At 40.8% G+C, this 27,098-nt stretch overlaps 2 protein-coding genes across 3 annotated transcripts in view; one reads left to right on the top strand and one right to left on the bottom strand.

Moving 5' to 3' along the window:
• Positions 1-9,791, bottom strand: part of OLR1 (oxidized low density lipoprotein receptor 1) — a 19,044-nt gene extending 9,253 nt beyond the window's left edge. Inside the window, exons 1-4 of one of the 2 annotated variants that reach the window (XM_014592498.2) lie at positions 9,690-9,791; positions 8,394-8,448; positions 4,793-4,894; positions 891-1,136 (exon numbers count right to left, since the gene is read on the bottom strand). In XM_014592498.2, coding sequence (XP_014447984.1) covers positions 891-1,136; positions 4,793-4,894; positions 8,394-8,439 — 394 coding nt within the window. In that variant the 5' untranslated portion in view covers positions 8,440-8,448; positions 9,690-9,791. Of the gene's footprint in view, positions 1-890; positions 1,137-4,792; positions 4,895-8,393; positions 8,561-9,689 lie in introns of those variants that run through there. The other variant, XM_006141563.3, reaches the window with a different exon arrangement.
• A 3,941-nt stretch (positions 9,792-13,732) lies between these two features.
• Positions 13,733-26,616, top strand: TMEM52B (transmembrane protein 52B). The gene is made up of 5 exons (XM_006141562.1): positions 13,733-14,338; positions 17,935-17,978; positions 21,984-22,022; positions 22,492-22,661; positions 26,157-26,616. Exons 1-5 carry the CDS (start codon positions 14,264-14,266, stop codon positions 26,378-26,380), a joined length of 552 nt encoding a protein of 183 aa, XP_006141624.1. The 5' UTR covers positions 13,733-14,263; the 3' UTR covers positions 26,381-26,616.
• The last annotated feature ends 482 nt before the right edge of the window (positions 26,617-27,098 follow it).

The raw sequence follows: 27,098 nt of genomic DNA, 5'->3' as shown, positions 1-27,098 counted from the left end.
ATGACTAAAAGTATTTATCTGATTTAACCACACACTGTAGAAAAACCAAATACTACAGATAGCTTCTAAAATAATATCAAACCTTACATTATAAAATAGACTCAACTCTTTGTACCTGTGTAAATTATGAGATCCTTTGGATCAATTAAATTCTTCTATATAAACTGATGCCCTAGACCACTCATATTTTTACCAAACCTGAAGTATCAACCTAAGTCTTCCTAGATAGACTACCTCAATGCATTCCATGTAAAATGATGTAGTAACTTTAAAAAAAAATAGTTCCCTAAGTGGAAGCTAACACAAAGGTGGAGTAGAGACTTGTAAAAGCAAACAGACCTCTCAGAAATTCAATGATTAAAGCATACTGGAATGGAAAGAGATAAGGCTATGTGGCACAGAGTGAGAGTGGGAAGGTACTTCTAGAAAGATCTCAAAACTAGAATTTTTAAAACAAAGAAGAGGCTCTCATAAGGGGAAAAAATGAATCTGCTAAAAGGTGTGCTTAATTAAATAATTATTTTTAATTTAATTTCATTTCTTTATTTTTATTTGACCAGAGGGTGACAGGGCAAGAGAGAGAGCAGGAAAGTAAGAAATCAAGCCACCAGGTCCAGGACTTGAACCACGGTCAGCCATGTGAGGTCCAGTGCCCTTAACCACCACACTACCTGCTGGCCCCAAGGTATGCTTAATTAAACAGATGTCTCAGGGTCTTGGCATAGGTAGTGTGGGAATGGCAAAAATTAACTTTGGCATAGAACATTTGGAATGAATAATGATACATGTATCAATATGCCAATTTTTTACGTAGAGATATTTAAAAAAAAATTGAGATTGAACAGAAAAGTTGCCACTGCCTTCTGCGCTGCCCACCCTACCCCCAATACCTGAGAAGTTTGCAGCTCTCTTCAGAGCTTCTTTGAGGTTCAGGTTCTGGTGTTCAAGTTCCATTTGCTTTTTGGTTTCCTCATCCAGCCTCTGGGCAAGGGTTTCTACCATTTTCTTGAGTTCCCTTTGTGACTCCTGGGAAGCTTCTTCTGCTTGCTGCAAGGCTAAGGTCTGTCTCTCCAGTATATTTTCCTGGTGAGTAAGGTTTACTTGCTGTCTCTTTAGGAGGTCGGACGCCTGGGACACTAAAATCACAGCTGAATTAATACTCTATTTCCAATCCTCATTAAAAAAAAAAAAAATCTCTTCCGTAGGTTCCAAGGAAATCAGAATGCAGAATCAAGGGACTAAGCAGATTGCATGATGATTACTTGACTAGACTCCCACACAGTTGACCCTAGTTCGAGTCCCGGACCTAGCAACTTAAACTCATGCCAGGAGCATGTGTGTGCATGCCCAAAATTCCAAGAGGAAGATGGAGAAGAGATTGTGGTGTGGCTACCCCCGGGGGAGGGGGGTGATTTCTAGTTTTTTGTCTCTCTTTCAGGCAAGCACACATGCCATATAGCAAAAATTTCTCTTAAAAAATAATAAAAGAACACAGAATCAAATAATCTTACCTATCAGATAAGCTGCTAGAAAATGACCCAAATTTACTCAAAAATTACAGATTGGGAAGTTATTTAATATTCCTTCAGCTTTTGTTGGCTTTTTTTTTTTAACTGTTAGAAACTGCACACAAAATTATTTAAAATGATATTTTTAATTAAAAGTTACACACAAAGTAATATCAGATATATACCACAAGAGTGGAATAAATAAAAAACAGACAACCCCAAATAGTCAGACACCCACCAGTCTCAGCAACTATCTATAGGAATTGTCATTAATGATTACTCTGCATCTTAATTCTAATCCATCAGCTCTCATCTGTCTATGCTGCCAGACTTCCCAATTTTATTTAAGAACTATGACATTCACTCTTTTCTGAGACAGCCACCCACAGAATTATTGTAAGCAACTATGTCACAATAGTCCCCTAACTTTTTTTACATTTTTCTTTTTAGGCCATAGCACGTTTTAGGAAGGGTGGAGATGATTTGAAGGTTGGGAAATCAAACAGACAAAGAGGGCCAGTACCCAGTACTGGAATCTGAAGGGTGCACATTCCTTGGTTTGAAGGCCAGAATAGACTCTCATTAGGTTGATCATAGCCACAGGGGAAGACCCTTTTGGGCACCACCTCCTAGTCAAGGACACTTTTCTCAATCATTTAAAAAGAATCTCAGTGTTCAGAGATGGAAGAAAAAAATAGTGTGTGAACTCGAACAACTGAGAAACAAATAGCACTTCAAATGCTGTATTGACCTCGATCCTGGATAGACACGATAACTCAGACCTACAACCTAATTCCACAGGCTGATTAGATGGATGATGGGCACCATCGCTTTTTTTGTTTTTGTTTTTGTTTTTGCCATTCTGGTCTTTCTTTTCACTTCTTTTCCTTTCAATAAACTGTATTCCTAAATACTCACATTATAAACTTAAAGTATATTTTCTTTTCTTTTCTTTTCTTTTTTTTTTTTAATTGCAGGAGAGCATGTACACGTCCTGGAGAGAGACAGAGAGAGAAAGGAGGAGGGAAAAAGCACCCCCATGGGGCACAGTCACACTGTAATCCCTTCTCCACTTCTTCCTCCTGTTAGGCTTTGGGGCAGGCGTGTGCACATGCCTGGTGTGTTTTTCAAATTACCAGAGCCAGAAACTGAACCTCAGTTTAGCTCCCTTACTTAACAAACAGCCTACAGGGCCAGCCCTGCTTTTTTTTTTTTTTTTTTTAAATTTTATTTATTAGAGATTTTTACCACAGGGCACATGCACTTGCCAGAGAGAGAGACAGACAGAGACAGTGAAAGAAGTGAGAAATCACCCCCCAAAGGGTTGGCTACGTAGCAATCCCTTCTCCTCCGTTCTTCTGGGATCTTGGGCATGTATTGCACATGTGCCTGGCGTGATTTCCAGGCCACCGTGTCCAGGTCTTGACCCGAAGTCCGCTGTGTGAGAGTCCAGCGATGTAAACACTATGCCATCTTCTGGCCCCTTATTTATTTATTTCCATAAGGATTGTGCACTCACAGGAAAGAGACAGAGAAAGAGAGGGAAAGGGAAAGTGAAGAAAGCACCCTGCCCCCAGGGGTATGGCCACACAGCAATCTCATCTCCTTTATTCTCTTCGTGGGATTTTGGGCATGCACACAAATGTGCCCAGCGTGTTTTTCATGACACTGGTCTGAGACTCAAATCATGCAGTCTACCATGTGGGGTCCAGCTGCTCCAAACACTATGCCGCTGACGGATCCCTCTTTGTTTGAAATGTTTATTTATTAAAATTGTGTTTCTGATTCTTATCTTTAAAATGACATTTGATTGGGGCCAGCAGGTGGCATAGTGGTTAACGTTCTGGACCTCCACATGGCCGACCGCAGTTCGAGTCCTGGACATGGAGGCCTGAAAATCATGCTGGGTGCATGTGTGTGTGTGCCCAGGATCCCAGGAAGAGAATGGAGAAGATGATGCAGGAACACGGAAGTGCAGAGGTGATTGGGCCCCGCACTCGTAGCAGGACGCAGGTTCTTGTCCCAAGCTCACCAAAAAGCAGAGATGTGGACACAAAGAGTAAGTAGAGCAAAGCAGGGAGCTTATTAAAGGAGAGGGAAGGAAAAACAGAGCTCCGGGAAAATGGGTTTTTGAGGTGGAAGTGGGGAAGGGGTATTTATCTGGGTCAAAGAGGCCTTGTTCAGGCTTGTTCTAGGTGGGACTCACCCATGCATTGGTGAGGAGAGGCATATATTATATGGATCTGGTTATTCTCCTAATTTTGGAGTGGGTACGAAGGTCAAGAGATTCTTAGTATAGAAGCTTTTGGCTATAAAACCACTACCTTACCCTCTTCTTGGAATGTGGTGGAGCCTGGGAAAAGCCTTTGTTTTAGATCTAGGTCAGTCACTGAGCCACCTTGCAAGAGGTCTCTCCCAAGGAAGCAGCCAAGCTGTTTTATTTCCGTTTTAAAAATTAGCAAGGACCAGCAGATGGCATAATGGCTATGTCACTGGACTCCCATGTAGACGACCATAGTTTGAGTGCCGGACCTGGTGCCTTAAACTTACGCCAAGCGCGTGTGTGTGCGTGCCCAAGATCCCAAGAGGAGAATGGAGGAGAAGGGATTGCGGTGTGGTCATCCCCCCAGGGGGGTGATTTCTCACTTTCTGCCTCTCTGTCTTTCTGGTGAGCACATGCGCCTTATAGCAAAAATCTCTCTAAAAAAAAAAAAAACCTTAGCTATTTTGTGATTCTATTTTGAGCCTATACCCTAACTATGGTTTTAGGGTCCCTGTCTTCTACCTGAAAGGGATTATGGTGTGGCCATCTCCTCTGGGCCGTGATTTCTCACTTTCCTTCTCACTATCTGTCTCTCTCTCTCCTCTCTGGCACATGTACATGCCCTGTGGCAAAAACTTTTAAAAAGAAACATTTAATCATCTCTATCAAAACTCGAGAAGAACTAAATGAATTTTTTTTTTAACTTTTAGGTATCTCACATGATCTGTGGATTAGTAACTTTAAGTTATTCTCTAACATTCTAGAATTTACATAGGCACTATTTATGAATTTATGAAAACGAAAATTTTTAAATTACCATTATTATCTTTATTCCATTGTCTCTATCCATTTGAGAAATGAACAATATACCCATTCAACTTACCAGTCATTCTAAAAACATTTTGCCTAAAATGAATCTAAATCAAGGCTGTTTTGCAGTGATTATGAAACAGACTTAGAAGCCATTGTTTATTAAGCCTCATTCCCACTCCCCCAATCATTTCTCCATATCAGCACTTACATTGCAGTCCCAGCATTACAATGGTCACCAGTAATCCCAGACAAAGGACACCTAGAGTCACAGCAGCAGGGCACCAGCATGGTGAAGAAAGGAGGCGAGGACCTGGAGTGATGGCATAGATGAGAAAGACAGAAACAGGTGTAAACAGGGACCAGTAGATGGTATAATGGTTACATTGCTGGACTCGCACATAGTCGACCGTGGTTTGAGTCCTGACCAGGTGGCTTAAACTCATGCTGGGCATGTGTGCATGTGTACCCCAAAATCCCAAGAGGAGAATGGAAGAGAAGGAATTTCAGTGTGACCATCACCCCAGAGAAGGATATTTTGCTTTCTGCCTCTCTGTCTCTCTCTGTCTCTCCGGTGAGCATACACATCCTATAGCAAAAATCTCTTGAGGAAAAAAAAGGGTGTGATCCTTTTTTGTGTAAGCAAGTGATTCAGCCTTCTTTGGATCCTGTCTCAACTTGGAGCTTTGTAGATCACTACTAATCTTCCCAGTGGCTCTGTAAATAATTTACAAATGAAATATACAGACAATTAAAGAATCTGAGTAATTTACCCATGGTAAAAATCTGTAAATTTAAAAACCATGATTCAATATCAAATATCTGTTTCTAAATATTTGACTCTAAAGATTATACTTTGTCTACTTTCCGTACAGGGACTGTTCAAGAAACTTTCAGACCAGCTTGGTTAGATTGGCTTTATCCACAGAGCAGCAAGCTTAATGTTTTTAATAAATCTCATGTATTCACAGACACACACACACACACACACACACACACACACACACACACAGAGTGTACTTTTTAAGTACCATATAAACAAATGTCAAACATCAAGCAAACAAGCTTTAGTCAGGCAACTGAGATTGCTTCGAAGAATTCTATATGTAACTTTATACCATTCAACTTCTTTATTTTTTTGAGAGAGATTTTTGCTATAAGGCATGTACACTCACCAGAGAGACAGAGAGAAAGAAAGCAAGAAATCATCCCCCAAAAGGTATGGCCACACCGCAATTCCCTCTCCACCACTCTTCCTCTTGGGATTCTGGGTACACAAGTACATGTGCCCAGCATGAGTTTCAAGCTGCTGGATCCAGGACTCAAACCATGGTGACTACATGGGTGTCCAGTGACTCAACCACTATACCATCTGCTGCTTCCACTATTCAACTTTTATTTATTCAAATTACATCTCATAATCAATTATTGATCCCCCCCCAAAAAAAGAAATGACAGTTCAATATTTACTTGGCTTATAGTAACATGTCACTCACTGCAACTGTGGACCTCTTATCACAAGAGGAACATTCAGCATTTTTATGAAAACCATAAATTGTGTAGTTCACAGGTAGATGAATATCTAATTATGTATTCTACCACTAAACCAAGGGAAAAAAAAAACCCACACAAACAGTATTGATTCTGCAGGAAAACACCACAAGTAATATATCTGAACTCCTCCTACTGTAAGATAAACAAATATGGAACCAATAGTGTGATCTTCTATATGGAAATAGGGAAATAGAAAACTTCAGTGATTTGCTTAAGATCCCGCAGATGCTAAAACCTTCAAATAGGTCTTTAATCCATTTGTCAGTAATTATTGATACAAGACTTGGAATATTATACCATAAAATATCCAGTGTGAATGGGTCATGATCCAAATCCATCAATGGTCACATCTACTCATGGAGCCCTCCTGTGTCAAAAGCACTGTGTTCAACTCTCCAGGTAATGTAAAGAAATAGATATTTTGACAGGGAAGAAAAAGGTTCACTCACTGATTCAATAAATATTGGCTCCTGGAATGTGTGAGATTAGTTGACAGAGAAAACCTTTGTACCTCTTGCAAATCCTAGCCTAATCCTAGCTTCAGGGGTAAATGACTCTGGGTAAATCTTTCAACCAAACTTTCCTTCTGGTATTTCCTTCTGGTATTTCTTTTGGGATTATAAAACAGACAGCAATGCCCACCACTCTTGAGTGATGAAACTCCTATATTTTTAGAAAAAAAAATCACGGCACCCACACCTGTGAAGGGAAGGCACACGTTCACATTTTCTATAGACCCCTCTTTGTCCTTTCTCCCCGGTAGGCAGAGACCATCACCATTATCCAGTCTCCAACTCTACCTGTGATTTTCTAATCAGAAAACAATCCCATCTCTTGCAGCATGTAACTAATCTATTTGAGTTTCTGAAGGAATTCATTTCATAATTATAGTAAAGAGGAGGCACTCAATATCTACTACATGAATAATGAAGAAATGGATAAACAAATGACTATTAACTTGTGTGTTCACCTATAAATGCCAGCACTGAGGTCAGCAGGTGCCATGGTGGTTGAGGTATTGGATTCCAACATGACTACCGTGGTTTGAGTCCCAGATCTGGAGGCTTGATTTCTCACTTTCTCTCTCTCTTTCTCTGGTCAAAATTTTAAAACAACAATAATAATAGTAATAACAAATGAGATGAATAATTCTTAAATAAATAAATAAATGCCAGCACTGTTTTCACACCAACATAGTGCATCAGTTTAAATGTTAAATCATTCTACGCTCACACTTATTTTCTCTGTTGGGAGAAACTTCTATCTTGTTTATACAAATAGGATCTGGAATTTATACAAATTTTTGGCAATATTTGTCTGTCTTCCTCGTCTTACATTCATTCTCTTTTTTCATAATAAATGTAAAATTAAGGGTAATTTATCCAGATTGTGGCATTGGGATTATGAATTAATTGATACTTAAGCAATTCAACTTACTATGTGTGGCAAACAGAGATTATAATTTTTAAAGGCAGTGATGTACAATAGATTATTATTTATGCTAAGTCATAATGAATATTATTTCATCTGCTTAGGATTATTCATAAGACTGTCCAGGTTTCTGCCATGCCTTAAGGACACTTAACAGAAAAATCATCTTGCAGGTCCAGCAGGTGGTGTGGTGATTGGGGTGCTAGAGCCCCACATGGTCAACTGCAGTTCAAGTTCTGGACCTGGCAGCTTGCTTTCTCACTTTCTTTCTCTTTCTCTGTCCTTCTTTGGTCAGATTAAAATGAATAAATAAATAAATAAAGCTAAATAAAACAATTCTTTTTAAAAATCATCTTGTATATACTGGGTGAATTTATTTCCTGAATGAATATATTGGGTTTTGGATAAATGAGAGCTTGTGTTACAATGCTAGCTCTACCATTTACCAACTCTATAAAACTGGACGATTCAGTTAATCTCCTGACCCCTAGTTAGTCCTCTATAAAATGAAGATAATGATAGTACTGATCTCAAAGGGTTATCATGAAAACTCGAAGAAAAAAAACAGTTTAAATAAATAGCATAGAACATAGCCTATGCTATGCTCAGTATGTGCTCAGAGGTTGTCATCAACACCATCATCATTATAACTTAACTATTTTCCTTTTAAGTAAATGATATTAATTCTATTATATCCTCCCAAACTTGGGAAATATAAATTCAATGAGGAATATTGGAAAGCCTTGGAAATTAGAAATGCTCAAAACCACCATTTTTGAGCTAACTCTGGGATTCTATCCTTGTAAACATTTACCCAACCCTAGTACCTTCGGCTTTCTTTCCATTTGACTTCTGATCAGCTTGGTCCTTCATTGTCTTGATCTCGAGGTCATCAAAAGTCATTTCCAAATTCATGCCAAGAAAGAGAGAGTAAAATAGTTCATTCAAGTGAAACTTCTACGAAGTGAAAATGCGTGAACTTCTGCTGGAGTATTTAAATAGCTGCCTGTTATCTAAGAGTGGGATGACTCAATCGCTGGTAGGAGGAAGGGAAGTCTTTGCTTCATATTGGGAAGTTGGCTGACGCAAATTCTTGAGTTATGTCTATTGCAGGTGGGGAAGGTGGCCATTCTGATAGTGTTTCAGGATATTTCACTAATACATAAAAGGGAAAACTGTACTTTCCATGAGCCTTAGAGGAGAGGCATTGTACCTGTTCTTCCGATAAGTAAACTGAAATTCAAAGACAGTTAACTCACACTAAATTTGTGGGAGAATTTGCATTTGGGCTAGATTATTTTATTTCAATGTTCATATTTGTGTTGAATTTAAGTGACGCAGACTGCCTCTACATGGTGTCTTTTATAAGTCACAATTTTCCTTTTCACTGTTTTAATTGACAGAGACTTAAAAGTGTCGGGGATAATCAAATAACTCTCATTTCCAGCCTGGTTAATTTTCGAACTTAATTAGGGAGATTATTTCATGCAGTGACAGTACAACATAGAAGCCAAGAGCACTTTGGATGGAACTAGATAGAGCTAGTTTCAAATCTTTCCCTGGGTCTATAATCTTGAATTATTTATACTCCGAATCGATGACTTTGTCTATACATTGTGAATAATGTCTACTTTATAAGCTGCATTAGTGATTCAAATGAGATTTTTGGATGAAATGGCAAGCTTTCCACTTAGAACATAAAAACACAATAAAAGACAATAATTACTATGGGTATTGGTCATACCCTGCACAGATGCATTTCCCAGCAAAGGATATGTTCACGTCTAACCTGTGATTAACTTGCATCACGAAGCCTCCCCCGGTGGTATCCTATGTCCTCCCCTGGTGGTATCCAACATGCACTCACTAATAAACCTTCACCTATTTTCCCTTTACAACCTCCTAACCAGTAAATAAATATTTCATTGAAGCTAGATGTTCCTTTTCCCCCAAAAAATCTACATCGATTAGAGGTGTCTTCTAAAGTAGTTATGTGTAACATAACAAGATTTGGAATCTGCCTTAAACTGCTACAAGAAGAAAGGTTAAAAGGAGAGTGTAGATAAGAGAATGGAAAAATAAATAAATATAGTATCGAGAAGACAATGAAGAAAAAAACCCACCAATATCAACAGGCTAATTAGGATTCCATTTTCTTGCTCCTCAAATTTTTCTGTATTCCTTTTTCTCTGTGCAGGGTATCTATGACCTGGTTCAAAATGGTCTCTCTGCCATTTGAAGATTGCTCTATCACACAGCTCACAGAAATCTCAGCATGTAGCAAGTGCATCCTGGTGGAATCAACTTGTAACAAAGCAGTTACTCATCTGGGTCACCCCAGTCCCATCCTCCTTCCTCTGACTGTGAGTGCCAGGAGGCAAGATTATGGTGGGATACATTTCTGCAGACATGCTGACTTTCACAGAAATAGAAACGGAGGAATTTGCTTTTAATAATGAACGAATAAATACTGAAATAGTATCACAATAAGGGCATACCTTTATCATTCCAAGGGTGATTCAATTCTTTTAAATGACATTAATATTAGTGGGTTTTCTGAAAAGTCATAACACATTTTTGTATAGAAAAATAGAAAAAAATACATCCCGACTTTTCTGACAACTCAATACATGAAACGCTTACCATTTTTATCATTTTTAGATACACTATTCAGTGACATTTGATTAACATTGTACAGCCATGACCACCATGCATTTTACCATTTTTATCATTTTTAGATGCACTATTCAGTGACATTTGATTAATTAACATTGTACAGCCATGACCACCATGCATTGTTGGAAGCTTGTTATCTTTCCAACCAAAACTCTGTTCCCCTTAAACAGTAACTCCTGTGGTGGTTAATTTTGTGTCATCTTGACTGGGCCATGGGGTGTTCAGATTGGGTATTTTTGGATGAGATTAACATATTCATCAGCAGAGTAAAACAGACTTCTCTCATAATGTGGATAGGTCTCATCCAAAAATTGAAGGCCTGAGGGGGTCAGCAGGTGTCATGGTGGTTAAGGTGCTGGATGCTCCCATAGGACTGACTACGGTTTGAGTCCCAGACCTGGTGGCTTACTTTCTCACTTACCTTTTCTCTCTCTATGTCTCTCCCTGGTCAAATTAAAGCAAATGAATAAATAAATAAAATAAAATAAAGTGAAAAAAAAATGAAGGCCTGAAGAAGACTAACTTTCCCCAACCAAGAAGAAAAAAAGAATTCTCCAGCAGACAGTCTTTGAACTGAAACCACAGCACTAACTCTCCTGGATATCCATCGATCGCCTTTGGACTGGAATTATACCATCTGCTCTCCTGCATCTTCAGTTTGTTGAACCACACTACAGATTTAAACTTTCCAAACCCATAGTCATGGAACTCAATTTTTCATAATAAATTTATCTTTATATATGAATACATCCTATTGACTTTTTTTCTTTGGAGAATGCTGATATATCTAGCTCCTTAGTCTTTCCTCTTCCCCTGGAAACAACTGTTGTCTTATTGATTTTCAATGCCTCTGATGTTGCCACTAAACATCTATCCTGTGATCTTAGTTTATAGAGCAGAGACACTTTCTAGTGGAGCACCCAGTGATTGCAAGTTGGAACTGACTACATTTTCTGCCATGTTACATATTTTTGAAGGCACAGCTCAACTCTTTATACCTTGAGGTTGAGGCCTCAGAGTAGTAATAATCCTGGCCTCCATTTCATGGAGGCACAGAGAAAAAAGGAATCCATGTTTGTCTACCTGGTCTAGGCAAGGTCAAAAAGAAACAGTCAAAGGAACCAGAAATAAGCAATTCTTTGGCTGCACTTGTTACAGCAGTTGTATAACAATTCCCTGAAGCATAGGTGAAAAGGTCTGTGTACATGACCCTCCATTGGTTCTACTCCATGTAGTTAACTATCAGGGTATAAGCTAATGATTCACAAGCTTAATGGGACTGCACAAGATTGTATAGGATTGCAATTAAATCATTCGCTTCTACCCTAGTTTCCTGCCTTTCTACACCTGTCCAGTGTGTACCTCCCTCAGTTTTCCTCCTAAATTTTCTTTCTTCTCCTCATTATCTTCATAGAGGCTTTGACAAGGACTGAACTCAGAATGATCACTCTCACAAGGCACAATTTCTTTCATTGTGACAAAAAAAATTGTTTTATTTTCTCAGGGAATAATCTGGAGGAAAAAAAAGCAACAGTAATTCTAAGAAATAAAAATAACAAGTAGGTCATTAACAGAATTCTATTTTGTTCAAACCTGTTAGAAAGCTGGAGGGCAAAAACATGGCAATCACATGTCAGGAAAAGTGCAATGGAGGGAAAGGTCATGTTCCTTGGGAAACCTGCTCATGCAGGTGAGGGCTGGCATGGTTTGGAGAAGAGATCCTCTGGCTAGCAGAGGAAAGCATTCAAGAGCTAAAATATTAGGAAAGCCAAACTGTGGTCTGGAGAGAAATTGGTGTAAAAATACTTATGAAAAGTACAAAGAATGTTGATTATCCAGCATATTGGAAGTGAAGGTCATTGGTAAAATAGAGTGAAATTTGAAATAATCTAAACTAACACATATAGCACTTGACATCATGAATACTGCATGCATACATATTAATTTAATTAAGTTTTTAAAAATTATTATTTTTAGGTTCTTGCCATAGGGCACCTGTGCTCACCAGAGAAAGACAATGAGAGGGAAAGTAAGAAATCACTCTCCAAGAGGGATGGCCAACCACAATCACATTCCCTCCATTCTCCTTCTGGGATTTTGGGTATATATGCACAGCATGATTTTCAAGCAGCCAGATCTGGGACTGGAACCACAGTCAGCCATGTGTGAGTCCAATACCTTAACCACCATGCCACCTGCTGACCTTTTAATTAATCTTTTGATCCTATGAAATAAATATTACTATCAGTACCGTTTTACATAAAATGAAACTAAGCCAACAGAGAGATAGAATATGTAATCTGAGAACACTCAACCAGTAAGTGACAAAGTGTTCAATCCCAGCTCTCCTAGCTAGACTATGCTGGTGTACTGTCTCTCTGACAAGAAAACAGGAAGGGAAGGTTCATGATGCTCCCTACTAGGTGGAACTCTGAGTAGAAATACTCTAATCAGAATGCTTTCTTGCCTCTGGATTTACCTTCGCTATGAAACAACTTCAAGAGCAGGTCAAGTGGGCATTCCACTGAATGGGAACATCAAGGACTGAGGAAACTACATCATAATTCAGTGAAGGGCCGGAACTGAAGCTCTGCTCTCCTTGTCCCTTAAAATATCTTCCACCTTGTCAAGTTTTCTATTGGGATTTGTAAAATGCCCTTTATCCTAACCCCAACTGTCTTACATTTTAAAAAAAGAATGTCAATGCTCAGTTAGTTTTGAAACTGATGGATTTTTTTAAGTAACCAGTATCACACTGGGCCATTCTCTTATTATTTGAGAAAAACAAACTATCTTTTCTCTATCACAATTCATGCTATTTGAGGGTTCTAAGAGTGTTCTCAGTCCCACTCAACAGTCTCCCCTAAATAATTGCTTAGTTCAACCAGGCTTTCAGAGTCACAAAGGATCTGAAAGAGATTCTAATTCAATTCTTATGAGGGAGATATATCATTGTAAACTAATACCCAATTTTCTTATAAGATACTTCTTATTAAGGAAAAGATTATCTTCTTAAGTATAAATCACATGTGCTGCATTTATTTTTTCCTGTATATATGTTTATTTGTAAGTATTCTAAGTCTTTTCCATGTGTACTTATTTTCACTCTGACCTTAGGTTTCATTTTCTTGAGTGACAAGATTTATAACAAAAGTTTATCAAAAAGAGAAAGAGAGGAAAAGAACAAGGAAAGAAACAAAGGAGGAAACAGAAACAAAAACAAAACAAAACAAAACAATAGAACTATTACTCTTGAATATAGTTTAAGAAAATGTGTCTATCTAATTGATCTGCTTCAATGGAAACTGAAGATAGTTTGGAAGAGGAGGTCTTTGAAAATGCCTGGAAATTCTAATAGTCAAACCCACTTTCTCCAGAGATGGGATGGCTTTCCAGTTCACTTGGCAACCTTCCAGTCCTGCCTCAATGGTCAGGAATAAATGGCCCAGAACGGGAGAGTTGATTATCAACATAGCGAAGGGGAGGGTTTCAAAGAGCATGAGTTGTGAGGGGAGAGGGATGCTAATTACATGGAGAAGGAGTGAAAGGAGATTGCCAAGGTTGGGCTTCAACAGTCCCCCTGGAGTGCTGTGCTAAAAGACCAAGAACATCACTAGTTTTCTGCTGAAGAAGAGAACACATGCGGTCACCAGCAATCTGCCTTTGACATTTCTCAAAGTCACCTTTCTCATCACTGGCAAGAGAAAATCTCATTCAGAGGACAAATGTGTCCTCCTTGAATGTCTTCTTTTTGGGGGCAACAGGAGAAAGAAAATTGAAGACATAAAGAAGCTTGATAGTAGAAAGGAAGAGAAGTGAAGGTTACTATAGAAACAGAAGTAAACTTGGGAGGAAAGGAGAGAGCAGCCATAGAAAATAAAAGCTAGAGGTCTTCAGAGGAGAAAACAGAAAGAGAGAAAGGGAAACACTGCTGCGTTGCTGAGGAAACTCCTAAAGATTTCTGTGTCGCGAAGTCAAACATGGCTCTGAGCATGAAGAGAAGGCAACAGACACCCAGTGCATGACCCTGGAGAAGCAGGAGCTCAGCCTGATGGAGGTGCTAGCCATCACGACGACCTTGGCATATTTCATCCAGGTGAGTTCAGTGTGAAAAGGTGGAAAATTGGCGTTGTTTTCTCAGATAAATGAACTCTCAGAAGAATCTAGCAAGAAATGCATGGTGGGGTGGGGGAATGGTGAAGGAATATAGAACCTAGAGAGTAGTGGAGAAATGAGTAACTACAACGTTTTCTTAATATTATGCCGTTACATAGATGTGTGCACTCATGGCAATGCCAATGAAAAGGAGAGAAAGTAGAGTAGCCATAGATATGAGTAAGATGGTGAAGGCACTTTTCAAATGGTCCTTATGTGTATTTCTCTTTTAGCACCTTATCACTCATCCCTTAAGAGCCTAAGTAAATTATGAAAACTAAAGACCAGCAGTTAGCGTAATGGCTATGTTGCTGGACTCCCATGTAGTCGACCACAGCTCAAGTCCCGGACCCAGTGGCTTAAACTCACTCCAGGTGCGTGTGCGTGTGTGCCCAAGATCCTGAGAGGAGAATGGAGAAGAAGGGATTGCGGCGTGGCCATCCCCCCTGGGGGGGGGTGATTTCTCGCTTTCTGTCTCTATGTCTCTCTGTGTCTTTCTGGCAAGTGCACGCGCCCTAAAGCTAAAAAAAAAAAAAAAGCCTCTCAAAAAAAATTATGAAAACGAACTGAATTATTTATCTAAAAGAAATTTCCTACATCAGCCCTAATGTTATTCTAGCAGGTTAGATTTCTCCAGTCTAGACATAAGTTAAGAGAGGGAAGCCCTTTAAAAAGACTTTAGACCCTTTACGTCTCTAGATATAAACTGGAAGCTCCTAAGTAATCCGTTAGCTGACAAAGGAGTCATTGGGCTGAGGGATTCAGAACAATTGTCAAAGTGAAGTTTAATAGGTCTCTGAAATGTAGCAGGAAGAAGAGCACCAGAAAAAGCTGGATAGTGTGTATTCCTGGCAGGGAGTGGACTACGTTTTCCTTTCTATAAATTGGTCCATCTGATTTCTAAAATTCTGTTTTTCTTTATTTTTCTTGTGTGTTCTTTTTGCCTCCTAGTCCCTACCTTATTCTTTCTTTCCCTTCATTTCTTTCTTTTTTCACCAAATCTTAAAAGTGACATTTATCAGGGCTGGCAGGTGGTGTGGTGGTTAAAGTGCTGGACTCCCACATGGCTGACCACGGTTCAAGTCCTGGATATGGAAGCTTGCTTTCTCACTTTCCCTCTCTTTCTCTCTGGTCAAATTAATAATAATAATAGTAAATAAATAAAACATAATTCTCTAAAAAAGAGTGACATTTATCTGCTGAGCACTTTAGGTTGCTCTTAGGAAAGGAAATACTAAGTTGAGGAAACACATACCTTGTCATTGTTAGTGGCCATACATTTTATTACTGATTGATTTTTTTAGAGATTATTTTTGCTATAGCATGTATGTGCTGGCCAAAGAGACAGAAAGCGAGAAATCACCTTCCACCCCATGGGAGATGGCCACACCGCAATCCCTTCCCTCCATTCTCCTCTTGGGATCTTGGGCACACAGACATGAACCCAGTATGAGTTTTAAGCTGCTGGGTCCGGAACTCAAACTAGGGTTGACTAGGTCCCAGTCATACATTTTAAAGGAAAACAAAAACATAACTAGGAGTTTCTCAAATCTTATCTGTAACAGATGGTCATTACCCTCTTCGGGAATTCTTTTGGCTGGAATGTGTTGAGTATGTGTGTCCCTCTTACCCCCTCTATCCCCACAATAAACTCCCAATAAGTACAAATGTCTGCCTCTTTTTAAGGGCCTGCCTTCCTTGTTTTACTGAAATATCAGGTCATTCAAGTTATTGGAAGACAGAAACAGTTTCCAGAACCAATGTTTACCTAGAGGGGTCTGTGAAGGAGGATATCAAGTGCAATATAAGATAGAAGAAGGAGTGGAAGTTTTTTTGGGACCAGCAGATGGCGTAATGGTTACATCACTGGACTTCCATGTAGTCAGCTGTGGTTCGAGTCCCGGACCTGGCAGCTTAAACTCATACTGGGCACATGTGCGTGCGTGCCCAAGATCTCAAGAGGAGAATGAAGAAGGGGAGATTGCGGTGTGGCCATCCCCCCTGGGGGGTGATTTCTTGCTTTCTGTCACTCTGTCTCTCTCTCTGGAGAGTACATATGCCCTATAAAAAAACTTCTCATATAAAAAAAAAGGAGTGGACATTTTCTTTAGGAGTAGAAGGCACTTGATTGAAATGTTAAAAGTGTTGTTAGAGCAAATTTCATTTTAGTTCTATTCATTCAACATTGCATTTATGATGGAGTTTGATTTGAATTCTGAACACATGGATACGTGAGTACAGTTGCTCATGTTACTTAAAACCCTGTGCCTTAGTTCCCTTAACCTCTCAAATAAAGTTAAATATATCCACCTACAGGTCCCTTCCCCCCCTCCTTTTCTCCTTCTTCTCTTGTATGGTGAGTTTAGTGGTGTACTGAGGGAATGGGAAAGGGCAGAGGGGTAGAATTCAACTCACAGCTGGGCATAGGTCAGAGAAACAATAACTACATGTTACTTAAAACCCTGTGCCTTAGTTCCCTTAACCTCTCAAATAAAGTTAAATATATCCACCTACAGGTCCCTTCCCCCCCTCCTTTTCTCCTTCTTCTCTTGTATGGTGAGTTTAGTGGTGTACTGAGGGAATGGGAAAGGGCAGAGGGGTAGAATTCAACTCACAGCTGGGCATAGGTCAGAGAAACAATAACTATATATATATATACCACTGGGTCCAGGACTTGAACTGCGGTTGACCACATGGGAGTCCAGCAACATAGCCATTACACTAACAGCTGGTCCTTGACAATAACAATATTCTAAGGCTGAATCAAGAAATGTCTCAGTTGGGGCCAGCAGGTGGCATGGTGATTAAAGACTCCCACATGGCCTGCCGTGGTTCTAGACCTGGAGGCTTGCTTTCTTGCTTTCTCTCTGGCTCTCATTTTTTTTTTTTTTTTGGGGGGGTTTTTTTTTTGTTGCTATAGGGTGCGTGCGCTTGCCAGACAGACAGAGAGAGACAGAGAGACAGAAAGCGAGAAATCACCCCCCAGGGGGGATGGCCACGCCGCAATCCCTTCTCCTCCATTCTCCTCTTGGGATCTTGGACACGCACGCACACGCAGCAAGTGTGAGTTTAAGCCACTGGGTCCGGGACGCAAACTGCGATCGACTACATGGGCGTCCAGCGACATAACCATTATTCTAACTGCTGGTCCCTCTGGCTCTCATTTAGTCTCTCTGTGTCAAATCAAAATGAATAAATAAATAAATAATAAAGTTAAATAAAATGATTACTAAAACAAATAGAGCAATGTCTTGGACAAGCGATTGATACAGATGGCTGCCTCTTATGCACAAAGGCAGCCATGCTCATTTACACAGAAACAGCAGATTAGACATTGGCTCTTCCAGGTCCTCCGTCAAGTATGATACTTAGCAGAGGTGAGAGAGAAAGAGTAATAGTCCTAACGTGCACTAACATTGTGACTTCATCCTCATCTTGACCTATTGCCCTAACAGAGCAGTCATGAGATGGCTGAAGGGCAGTTGAGTCCAGCAGACGAGACCATTTCCCTGTCTGAAACTGTTTCCCTTCCTACAGCTTCCTGGGGCGAGGTGTGAGGAGAACTGTGTCAATCCTGAACAGTAAGTATCTGCAAGTTTGGGGGTGGTGGGGGAAAGGAGCAGACCTAAATATCAATAATCACAGACGGTTGCAATGTCATTAGTTATGACACCCTTGCATTTATTTCTACTTAACTGGGTATCCACCCACTAATCTCAGAAATATGTTTGTGTCATCATTAAAGTACTCAAAATACACTGTTTGCAGCATTTTCCCAACGCCGCTCTTCTCATCAAAGAAGCACAGTTAATTCTTATAGTCAGAGAGACTTGCAAAAGACTTTCTTTCCCCCAGCCACGTCAATGACTCATCAGGACAGACTCACTGGCATGTATGTCTGGATGATTTCCAAAACAGCATTACCACTTTCAATCTGAAAAGTATTCTCTAGTTTTTAGGGCAGGTTAATTTTTTTTTGGAAGACTTTAGTTAGCTAAATGGAATTAGCTACATGAAATCATTTTCATGTAGTTATCCCTTCATCTACCCATGTCTGTCACGGTTAAGTTTTATGCAGATACAAGGAACATAAAGCTGAAACTGTAAGAAGCTCATTCCATTTGGAGAAACTATTTTTTTTTTTAAAAGTAGAAACAAGTTGAATAAAAGACTTCTTTAGGCTGAAGGAAAAGACATATCTAGCCACGGGAAGAGTTTCCCAAAAGTCAGTCCTGTCTGAGGCCAGCATGTGGTACAGTAGTTTAGGTGTTAGACTCCCATGTGGCTAGTCATGGTTCAAATCCTGGACCTGGTGGCTTGAAACTCACACCAGCCATGTGGGCATGCGTGCCAAAAATCCTGACAGGAGAATGGAAGAGAAGGGATTGCTGCATGGCCATACCCACCCCTGGGGGAGAGGGGTGATTTCTTGTTTTCTTGCTCTCTCTCTCTCTCTCTGTTTCTATCTCTCTAGCAAACACATGCTCTATAGCAAAAATCTATTTAAAAAAAAAAAGCTGTCAAATCCAGGGAAAATGGTGATGGCTCGTATTACTATTACTTATCACATGCACGTCGGGCCTTGGCTCCTTGACACAAGTTGTCTGAACTGTTAGACATCTACCACTGTAAAGATTCCTTTTGTATAGAATGAAAATCTAAGCAGGAGGAGTTTGGAACAAATGAGGAACATGATAAAACTGAGACAAAGCATTGCTCGGTGAAAAAATAGTCATATTTTCTACAAACTTATGACTACAGAGAAGATATAGAAATGAATTTCACTATATTTTAATAGTGCAGTGTGACCAACAGTTGGCGTAATGGCTATGTCACTGGACTCCCATGTAGTTGAACATGGTTCGAGTCCTGGACCCAGTGGCTTAAACTCACGCCAAGCATGTATGAGTACGTGTCCAAGGTCCCAAGAGGAGAATGGAGGAGAAGGGATTGTGGTATGGCCATCCCCCCTGGGGAGTGATTTCTGGCTTTCTGGCTTTCTGTCTCTCTCTGTCTTTCTGGTGAGTGCACGTGCCGTATGACAAAAACCTCTCCAAAAAAAAAAAAAAATTAAAGGAACCAGGAGAGGGCATAATGGCTATGCGGCTCCCATGTAGTCGACCACAGTTTGAGTCCTGGACCCAGTGGCTTAAACTCATTCCGGGTGCGTGTACATGTGAGCCCAAGATCCTGAGAGGAGAATGGAGGAGAAGGGATTAACGGTGTGGCCATCCCCCCGGGAGATGATTTTTCACTTTCTGTCTCTCTGTCTCTCTCTGTCTTTCTGGCAAGTGCATGCGCCCTACAGCAAAAAGCCTCTACCCTCCCCCCAAAAAGCGTGATGTATCGGCAAGTATAATTAAATGACTATGTTTTGCTAATCTTCAAAGAAACATGAATGCTTTTCCATCCCCTTCAATCTCTTATATTGCATATATTCTTTCTCCTATGAAAACTTTTTTCATTCCTACAGAGAGAATTTATACTTGTTATAGTTAGTCCAGAATATTTAGTTAGCTTTTTTTTTTTTTTGAGAGGTTTTTGCTATAGGGCGCGTGCACTCACCAGACAGAGAGACACAGAGACAGAAAGCGAGAAATCACTCTCCAGGGGGTATTGCCATGCCACAATTCCTTCTCCTCTGTTCTCCTCTCGGGATCTTGGGCACGCATGCACACACTCCTGGAGTGACTTTTAAGCCACTGGGTCTGGGACACGAACCGCAGTCGACTACATGGGAGTCCAGCGACATAGCCATTACGCTAACTGCTGGTCCCTAGTTAGCTTTTAACATGATGAAGTTGGCTTCTAGTTTTCCGCCCTTCCTGTTTAGTCTCAGTGCATGTGCATATTAGTTTTGACCCTGAATGTAAAAGGTCAGGGCCCTTTAGATAGTGGAACTGTTGCAATGGCTTGCGAAATAAATTGCAGACTTAATGGTATTGCTTTTATGCATCTAACTGGAATTTTCTTTACATTTACACTTTACTGACCTCAAATATTTATACAAATTTTAACTTTCATGTCCATTTTTTTTTTTGAAGAGGTTTTTGCTATAGGGCGTGTGTGCTCGCCAGACAGACAGAGAGAGACAGAGAGATAGAAAGCGAGAAATCACCCCCCCCCAGGGGGGATGGCCACGCCGCAATCCCTTCTCCTCCATTCTCCTCTCGGGATCATGGGCACGCACGCACACGCGCCCGGCGTGAGTTTAAGCCACCTGGTCCGGGACTCGGACCACGGTCGACTACGTGGGAGTCCAGCGACATAGCCATTATGCTAACTGCTGGTCCCCATATCCATTTTTAAACTTACTCTGTATAAACTTGCATTACAAATTCTTTCTTGGTAGTTTTCATCATAAGTATCTACAATAGTCATGAATGCATTTTCTTTTTTAAAAAAATAATTATTTTATTTAACTTTATTTAATATTGTTGTTGTTGTTATTATTATCCCATTTGATCAGACAGAGAGAGAGGGCAAGTGAGAAAGCAAGCCACGAGGTCCAGGACTTGAACCACGGTTGGCCATGTGGGAGTCCAGTGCCTTTAATCACCATGCCACCTGCCAGCCTCTATGAATACATTTTTCTGTTAACATTTTTGTGAACACTACTTTAATTGATTTGTAATGACTTACAGAATGATTTGCACAGTGCCATCTACAGTATAAAATAACCTTAAAGTATACCGTTCCATGACTAATTCAGCCAGCTACACTGAAGTGTAAATAATATCACCCCTGAGGCCTGTTTTTTTTGGAGAGATTTTGCTATAGGACGTGTGTGCTCACCAGAAAGACAGAGAGAGAGAAAGCAAGAAATCACTCCCCCAAGGGGGCATGGCCATACCACAATCCCTTCTCCTACATTCTCCTCTCGAGATCTTGGGCACACGTGCACATGCGTCTGGCGTGAGTTTAAGTCACCAGGTCCGGGACTCGAACCGCAGTCATCTACATGGGAGTCTAGCGACACAGCCATTATGCCATCTACTGGTCCCGATGCTTTTCTTTTTTAATTATTTAATTTTATTTATTCATTCTTTTTTTTTTAAGTTAACTAGAGAGAGACAGAGAGAGAGGGAGAGAAAGTGGGAAAGCAAGCCACCAGGTCCAGGACTTGAACCGTGGTTGGCCATGTGGGAGTGTGCAGTGCCTTAACTACCATGCCACCTGCTGATCCCCCCATGCTTGTTTTATATTAGTAACAAGGTATCATAGTAAATCCTATACATATACAATTACCAGAGGCAGTGTGTGCTTGCCAGAGAAAGTATCCCCCAATTTTTTTTCTTTCATTTATTTATTTTTACATTTTTCCACAAACATTTACTTTACATAGCAAAAAATTTTAGCTAGCATCCCCCAATTTGGTGTGGTCCTGCTAAAATCCCTTCACCTCTACTTCTCTATCCAACAGGGACTTTGGGTTAGGGCAAGCACACATGCCTAGTGTGTCTTTCAAGCCACTCAGGTGGGATGTGAACTGCTGTCAGCCGTGAGATATACAGCACCCTTAATCACTGCATGGCTAGCCAGCCCACTATATTTTTAATATAAAAAATGTTATTCTTTCTCCATAGTTGCCTGCCTACAGACTGGGTACACCTCTGGTATATATGGTAAGTTTGAGTTTTAATATATAGAAAGACACTTTATTTCTCATGGATTTTTTTTAAGTTTTTAAATAAACGGTCAACAGGAAACAAATGTGTAAGTTGGCCTGTCTACTTAGCATCTCATGGAGTAGAGTTCATTTGGCTCATCACTAACCCTCATGACAATAGGCCAGGACTTCCCTACCATCTCCTTGGCCAGAATCAGACCATTGTGTCTTTCCTGCAGGGTCCCTACAGGAGAGATTATTTCAGAGAGGTAAAAAGCACTCCCTCCCATACCTTGAGTATCTTATTATTTTTCCTAATGAACTGACTTGAATCTTGCTGACAAAATAAGGAGCTGTGTAAAGAGAAATCTTATGCTTATTCCACAAAATATTCAAACAAGAATCACTATGCCGACATGAGAGGCCTGGTTATGTCAGAGCTGGGGCCTGTGGCAGAAGGCGAGCTGGCTGCATGGGCCTTGCAGGTTGCTGGTGGTGCTGGGTGTCCTGCTGCTCCTGTGTGGGCTGAGCTCCGTGTGCTTTCGCTGCTGCTGTCTGGGCCACCAGCGGAATGGTGAGGACCGGGGCCCATCACCCTGCGAAGTGACGGTCATCGCCTTTGATCACGACAGCACTCTGCAGAGCACGCTTACTTGTGAGTACATTGACCTTAGAACATGGGAGCGGGACCTGGAAGGGGCAAAGGGGACGAAGCTATAAACCACTGATCCAATGGTGTTAAAGAACATAGGATCGGGACCAGCAGTTAGCGTAATGGCTATGTCGCTGAACTCCCATGAAGCCAACTGCGGTTCGACTCCTGGCCTTGGTGGCTTAAACTCACGCCTGGCATGTGTGCATGCGTGCAAGATCCTGAGAGGAGAATGGAAGAGAAGAGATTGTGGTGTGGTCATCCTCCCTGGGGTGGAGGGGGGGGTGGTTTCTTGTTTTCTGTCTCTCTGTCTCTGTCTTTCTGGCAAGCACATACACTCTATAGCAAAAACCTATTAAAAAAAAAAAAAATAGGACCCAGAGGAGTTGGGTTTGGTTTGGTTTTGCCAGACTGCCTGCACCCTGGTCAGTGAGAGACAGAGAGAATGTACCTCCTCTCCAGCGGGGCATGGTCATGCTTCAATTCCTTCTTCCACTTTTCCTTTCTCTCTTGATTTAGGGCACACATACACAAACACACTCACCCTGGGGTTTTGCGAATTGCTGGTTCAGGACTCTAATCCAGCACTTGGCCATGTGGGACCCAGCTCCCTTAACCACCAGGTCATGGACCGGCCCAAGGACTCAGTCTAATTTTGACCCCCAGACACCTGATGGTTCAGTGACCTGGACGCACACTGGTGCTGTGGTCTGAAATATTTGGCTAGTGATATAGTGAACAAATAAGTCAAATATTAGAGACAATATTGAAAATGTTTTATAGGAAGAATGACCCAGCTTATAATTAGGTATTTTGTTGAAACTATTGGATTGTCGGAAAAGTCATAATATATTTTGTAAAAATGTCTCATGACTTTTCTGACAACCCAATATTTTGAGCATATTGCTTTTCTGAAATGTCCTGGATTTTGTGAACACCTACATTTTCTTTTTGCTATTTATGCTATTTTATATCATTAAATTAGTGAGTGCTGTGTACTTTTGGTTCTTTATTCTTCAGGTCTTGATACACTAAATTTTAACCCCAATAACCCCTTGATAATTATAAGATATGTTATCTTGTCTTCTTCTGTTCTATTCTTTAAATTATTTTTTTTCTACATTGAGGAGAAAATAACAGGCAGAACACCAGGTAATAAAACACTGATATTTATTTTTTACTTTTTTTTTGGGGGGGGGAGGGATGTTTTTGCTATAGGGCATGTGCGCTCGCCAGAGAGACAGAGAAAGACAGAGACAGAAAACGAGAAATCACCTCCCCAGGGGGGATGGTAACACCGCAATCCCTTCTCCTCCATTCTCCTCTCGGAATCTTGGGCATGCATACACATGCACCCGGTGAGAGTTTAAGACACCAGATCCAGGACTCGAACCACGGTCAACTACATGAGAGTTCAGCGACATAGCCATTACGCTAACTGCTGGTCCCAACAGTGATATTTATTTTGAAAAGAACAATATGACATGTTGCTGTTCATGTTTTCTACCTCATCATGTTCTTTTTTTTATTGTTTTATTTAACTATTACTTCTTTATTTTAATTTTACCAGAGAGGGACAAAGTGAGAGAGAAAGTGAGAAAGCAAGCTGCCAGGTCTAGGACTAGAATCATGACCATGTGGGAGTCCAGTGCCCTTAACCACCACACCCCCTGCTGGCCCCTCGATCTCATCGTTTTCACTGTCATCTTAGGGAAATGATAAATACAGCAGAAATAAATATCCTTAAGGAGTCTGCTCTCCGTGGTGGTATGAAGGCATCTGAGTCTGAGAGGGGAAGGGACAGGGTTGGAAGGTATAGAAACAGAGTTTAGATTATTCAAGGATACCAGAGAAAACAGGTTCTTCTAGTAATGTGTGAAGTTGGTCTCTAAACATGCCTCTCCGGATTTTCATAAAATTTGTGGCAAGAAACGACAGTGAGTCTGGTCACTTGGTCAAAATGAAGGGATATTATGTGAGATGTACATGGGATTTCAAAAGGCTCATGGAAGCATGGAGTTAAAAGATAATAATATCAACTTTGTTTCTCAGTGTAAGATTTATCAAGTGCAAGACAATTACAAACAATAATATTGGCCATTTAGCCCATCTCAGAAGAACTAGGGATCCTGGGAGTTTAGTCATGTCAACATAATCTTGGGACCACCAGTTGGCATAATGGCTATGTCACTGAACTCCTGTGTAGTCAACCGCAGTTCGATTCCCAGATCTGGTGGCTTAAACTTACACCAGGCGCATGTGTGTGTATGCCCAAGATCCTGAGAGGAGAATAGAGGAGAAGGAACTGCTGCGTGGTCACCCCCCCTAGGGGGTGATTTCTCACTTTCTATCTCTCTATCTCTCTTCTGTATTTCTGGCATGCGCATGTGCCATATAGCAAAAAAACTCTCAAAAAAAAAATCTTTTCTACATCATTAACTGAAGAAAAGGGGGAAGGGCAGTTAGTGGTATAGTGGTTACAGCACTGAACTCCCATATAGCCAAGTACGGTTCAAGTCCCAGATCTGGCAGCTTCAAAGTCATGCTGGGGACATGTACCTGGGTGTGCCCAAAATCCTAGGAGAAAAATGGAAGAGAAGTGATTGTGGCATGGTTATTCCCTTGGGAGGTGATTTATTTTCTTCTCTCTCTTTTTTTTTTTTTTTTTTTTTTTTGCTATAGGGTGCATGTGCTTGCCAAAAAGTCAGAGAAAGAGAGAGACAGAAAACGATAAATCACCCCCCAGGGGGATGGCCACGCCACAATCCCTTCTCCTCCATTCTCTCTTGGGATCTTGGGTATGCACACACATGCGTCCAGCATGAGTTTAAGCCACTGGGTCCAGGACTCAAACTGCGGTCGACTACATGGGAGTCTAGCAACATAGCCATTATGCCAACCACTGGTCCCCCATCTCGTCCCTTCTTAAAACATGTTATTTATTTGTAAACTGCTGATTTCTTTGGGGACACTGTCCCTACAAACTTTTATAAAGAATCAATAATTTCGGGCCAGCAGGAGGCATGGTGGTTAGAGGCACTGGATTCTCATAAGGCGTTCAACCATGGTTTGAGTCCCAGACCTGGTGGCTTGCTTTCTCACTTTCCCCCTCTCTCTCTCTCTCTCTCTGGTCAAATTAAAAAATAATAACAAATGGAATTAATTAAATAAATAAATATTTTTAAAAGGGAATCAGTAATTTCACCATTCTTCCACCCACACTTCACCATAAATTTGATGGTTGTTCTTGCTTCAATTTTAGCAGAATTCATGTTGCTCTGATAGGAGCTCTTTGCAAATGGATATCTAAGGCTTCTTAGCTCCTTAAACTAGATCCTATTCAGACATATTAGAAAAAGTTATTATGAGTTTACTTGGCACGAGGAGAAATTAAATGTATGCAACTTTTTAATACTCCATGTTTTCCATGAGGTTTCGAAGTCTCTGATTTCTGAGGATCCTACACCTATGCTAGCTCTGTTCCTTCTTTCTCCACAGCCCTGCAGTCTGTGTTTGGCCCCGCAGCACGAAGGATCCTGGCTGTGGCTCACTCCCACAGCTCCCCGGGTCAACTGCCCTCTGCTTTGGACACCCTCCCTGGGTACGAAGAAGCTCTTCACATGAATCGCTTCACGGTGGCAAGGTGTGGACAGAAGGCACCTGACCTGCCCCCAGTGCCAGAGGAAAAGCAGCTGCCTCCGGCGGAGAAGGGGTCTCTTTGAGTAGCACACTGCAAATCAATGAGAACTCTGATTTCACAAATGGGTTGGTTCCCTCGGAGTCTGTGGGGGTGCACGGACAAATGGAACATGTTCTTTTCTAGCTTCCAGGATGGCTACGATGGCATCTAAGCATCATCTGGTAAAAAAGATAGGTTCTAACTCTTCACATCCAGCCACATGTATATTCTGAATGGAATGCTCTAATTAAGAACTTTTTTTTGAGAGTTTTTTTTTTTTTTTTTCTGTAGGGCGCGTGCGCTCACCAGAAAGACAAAGAGAGACAGATAGATAGAGAGCAAGAAATCACCCCCCAGGGGGGATGGCCACACCACAATCCCTTCTCCTCCATTCTCCTCTCGGGATCCTGGGCACGCACGCACACTTGCCTGGCGTGAGTTTAAGCCACCGGGTCTGGGACTCGAACTGTGGTAGACTACATGGGAATTCAGCAACATAGCCATTACACTAACTGCTGGTCCCTCATAATTAATAACTTTAATTATTTATCCAATGGCCCAAATTTGCAACTCCATTTTGGTCTTGTTGATTACGACCAATGCCTTGCATTCCATTAGCTACAGAGTACACATAAAATTTGTTTTCCCGTGTGATATTATAAGTTGCTTTTCTCTCTGCTGGCTAATAGATCATGGCAAACTTGAGAAAAATGACAGTATAAGCACAGACATCCGCATTAATGCACTGAATGCATGCTTCT

Source organism: Tupaia chinensis, unplaced genomic scaffold (genome assembly GCF_000334495.1).
Source record: "Tupaia chinensis unplaced genomic scaffold, TupChi_1.0 Scaffold000058_1, whole genome shotgun sequence".
Classification (NCBI taxonomy): domain Eukaryota; kingdom Metazoa; phylum Chordata; class Mammalia; order Scandentia; family Tupaiidae; genus Tupaia; species Tupaia belangeri.
Note: the sequence above shows the minus strand (reverse complement) of the source record. Positions and strands in the feature narration are given on the sequence as shown.

Excerpts from the sequence above, each read along its gene's own strand:
- TMEM52B (XM_006141562.1), top strand. The coding sequence starts at position 14,264 with ATGACCCTGGAGAAGCAGGAGCTCAGCCTGATGGAGGTGCTAGCCATC. Across the intron at positions 22,023-22,491 it reads GTACACCTCTGGTATATATG|GTTGCTGGTGGTGCTGGGTG; the intron begins GTAAGTTTGAGT and ends TGGGCCTTGCAG. Across the intron at positions 22,662-26,156 it reads TCTGCAGAGCACGCTTACTT|CCCTGCAGTCTGTGTTTGGC; the intron begins GTGAGTACATTG and ends CTTTCTCCACAG.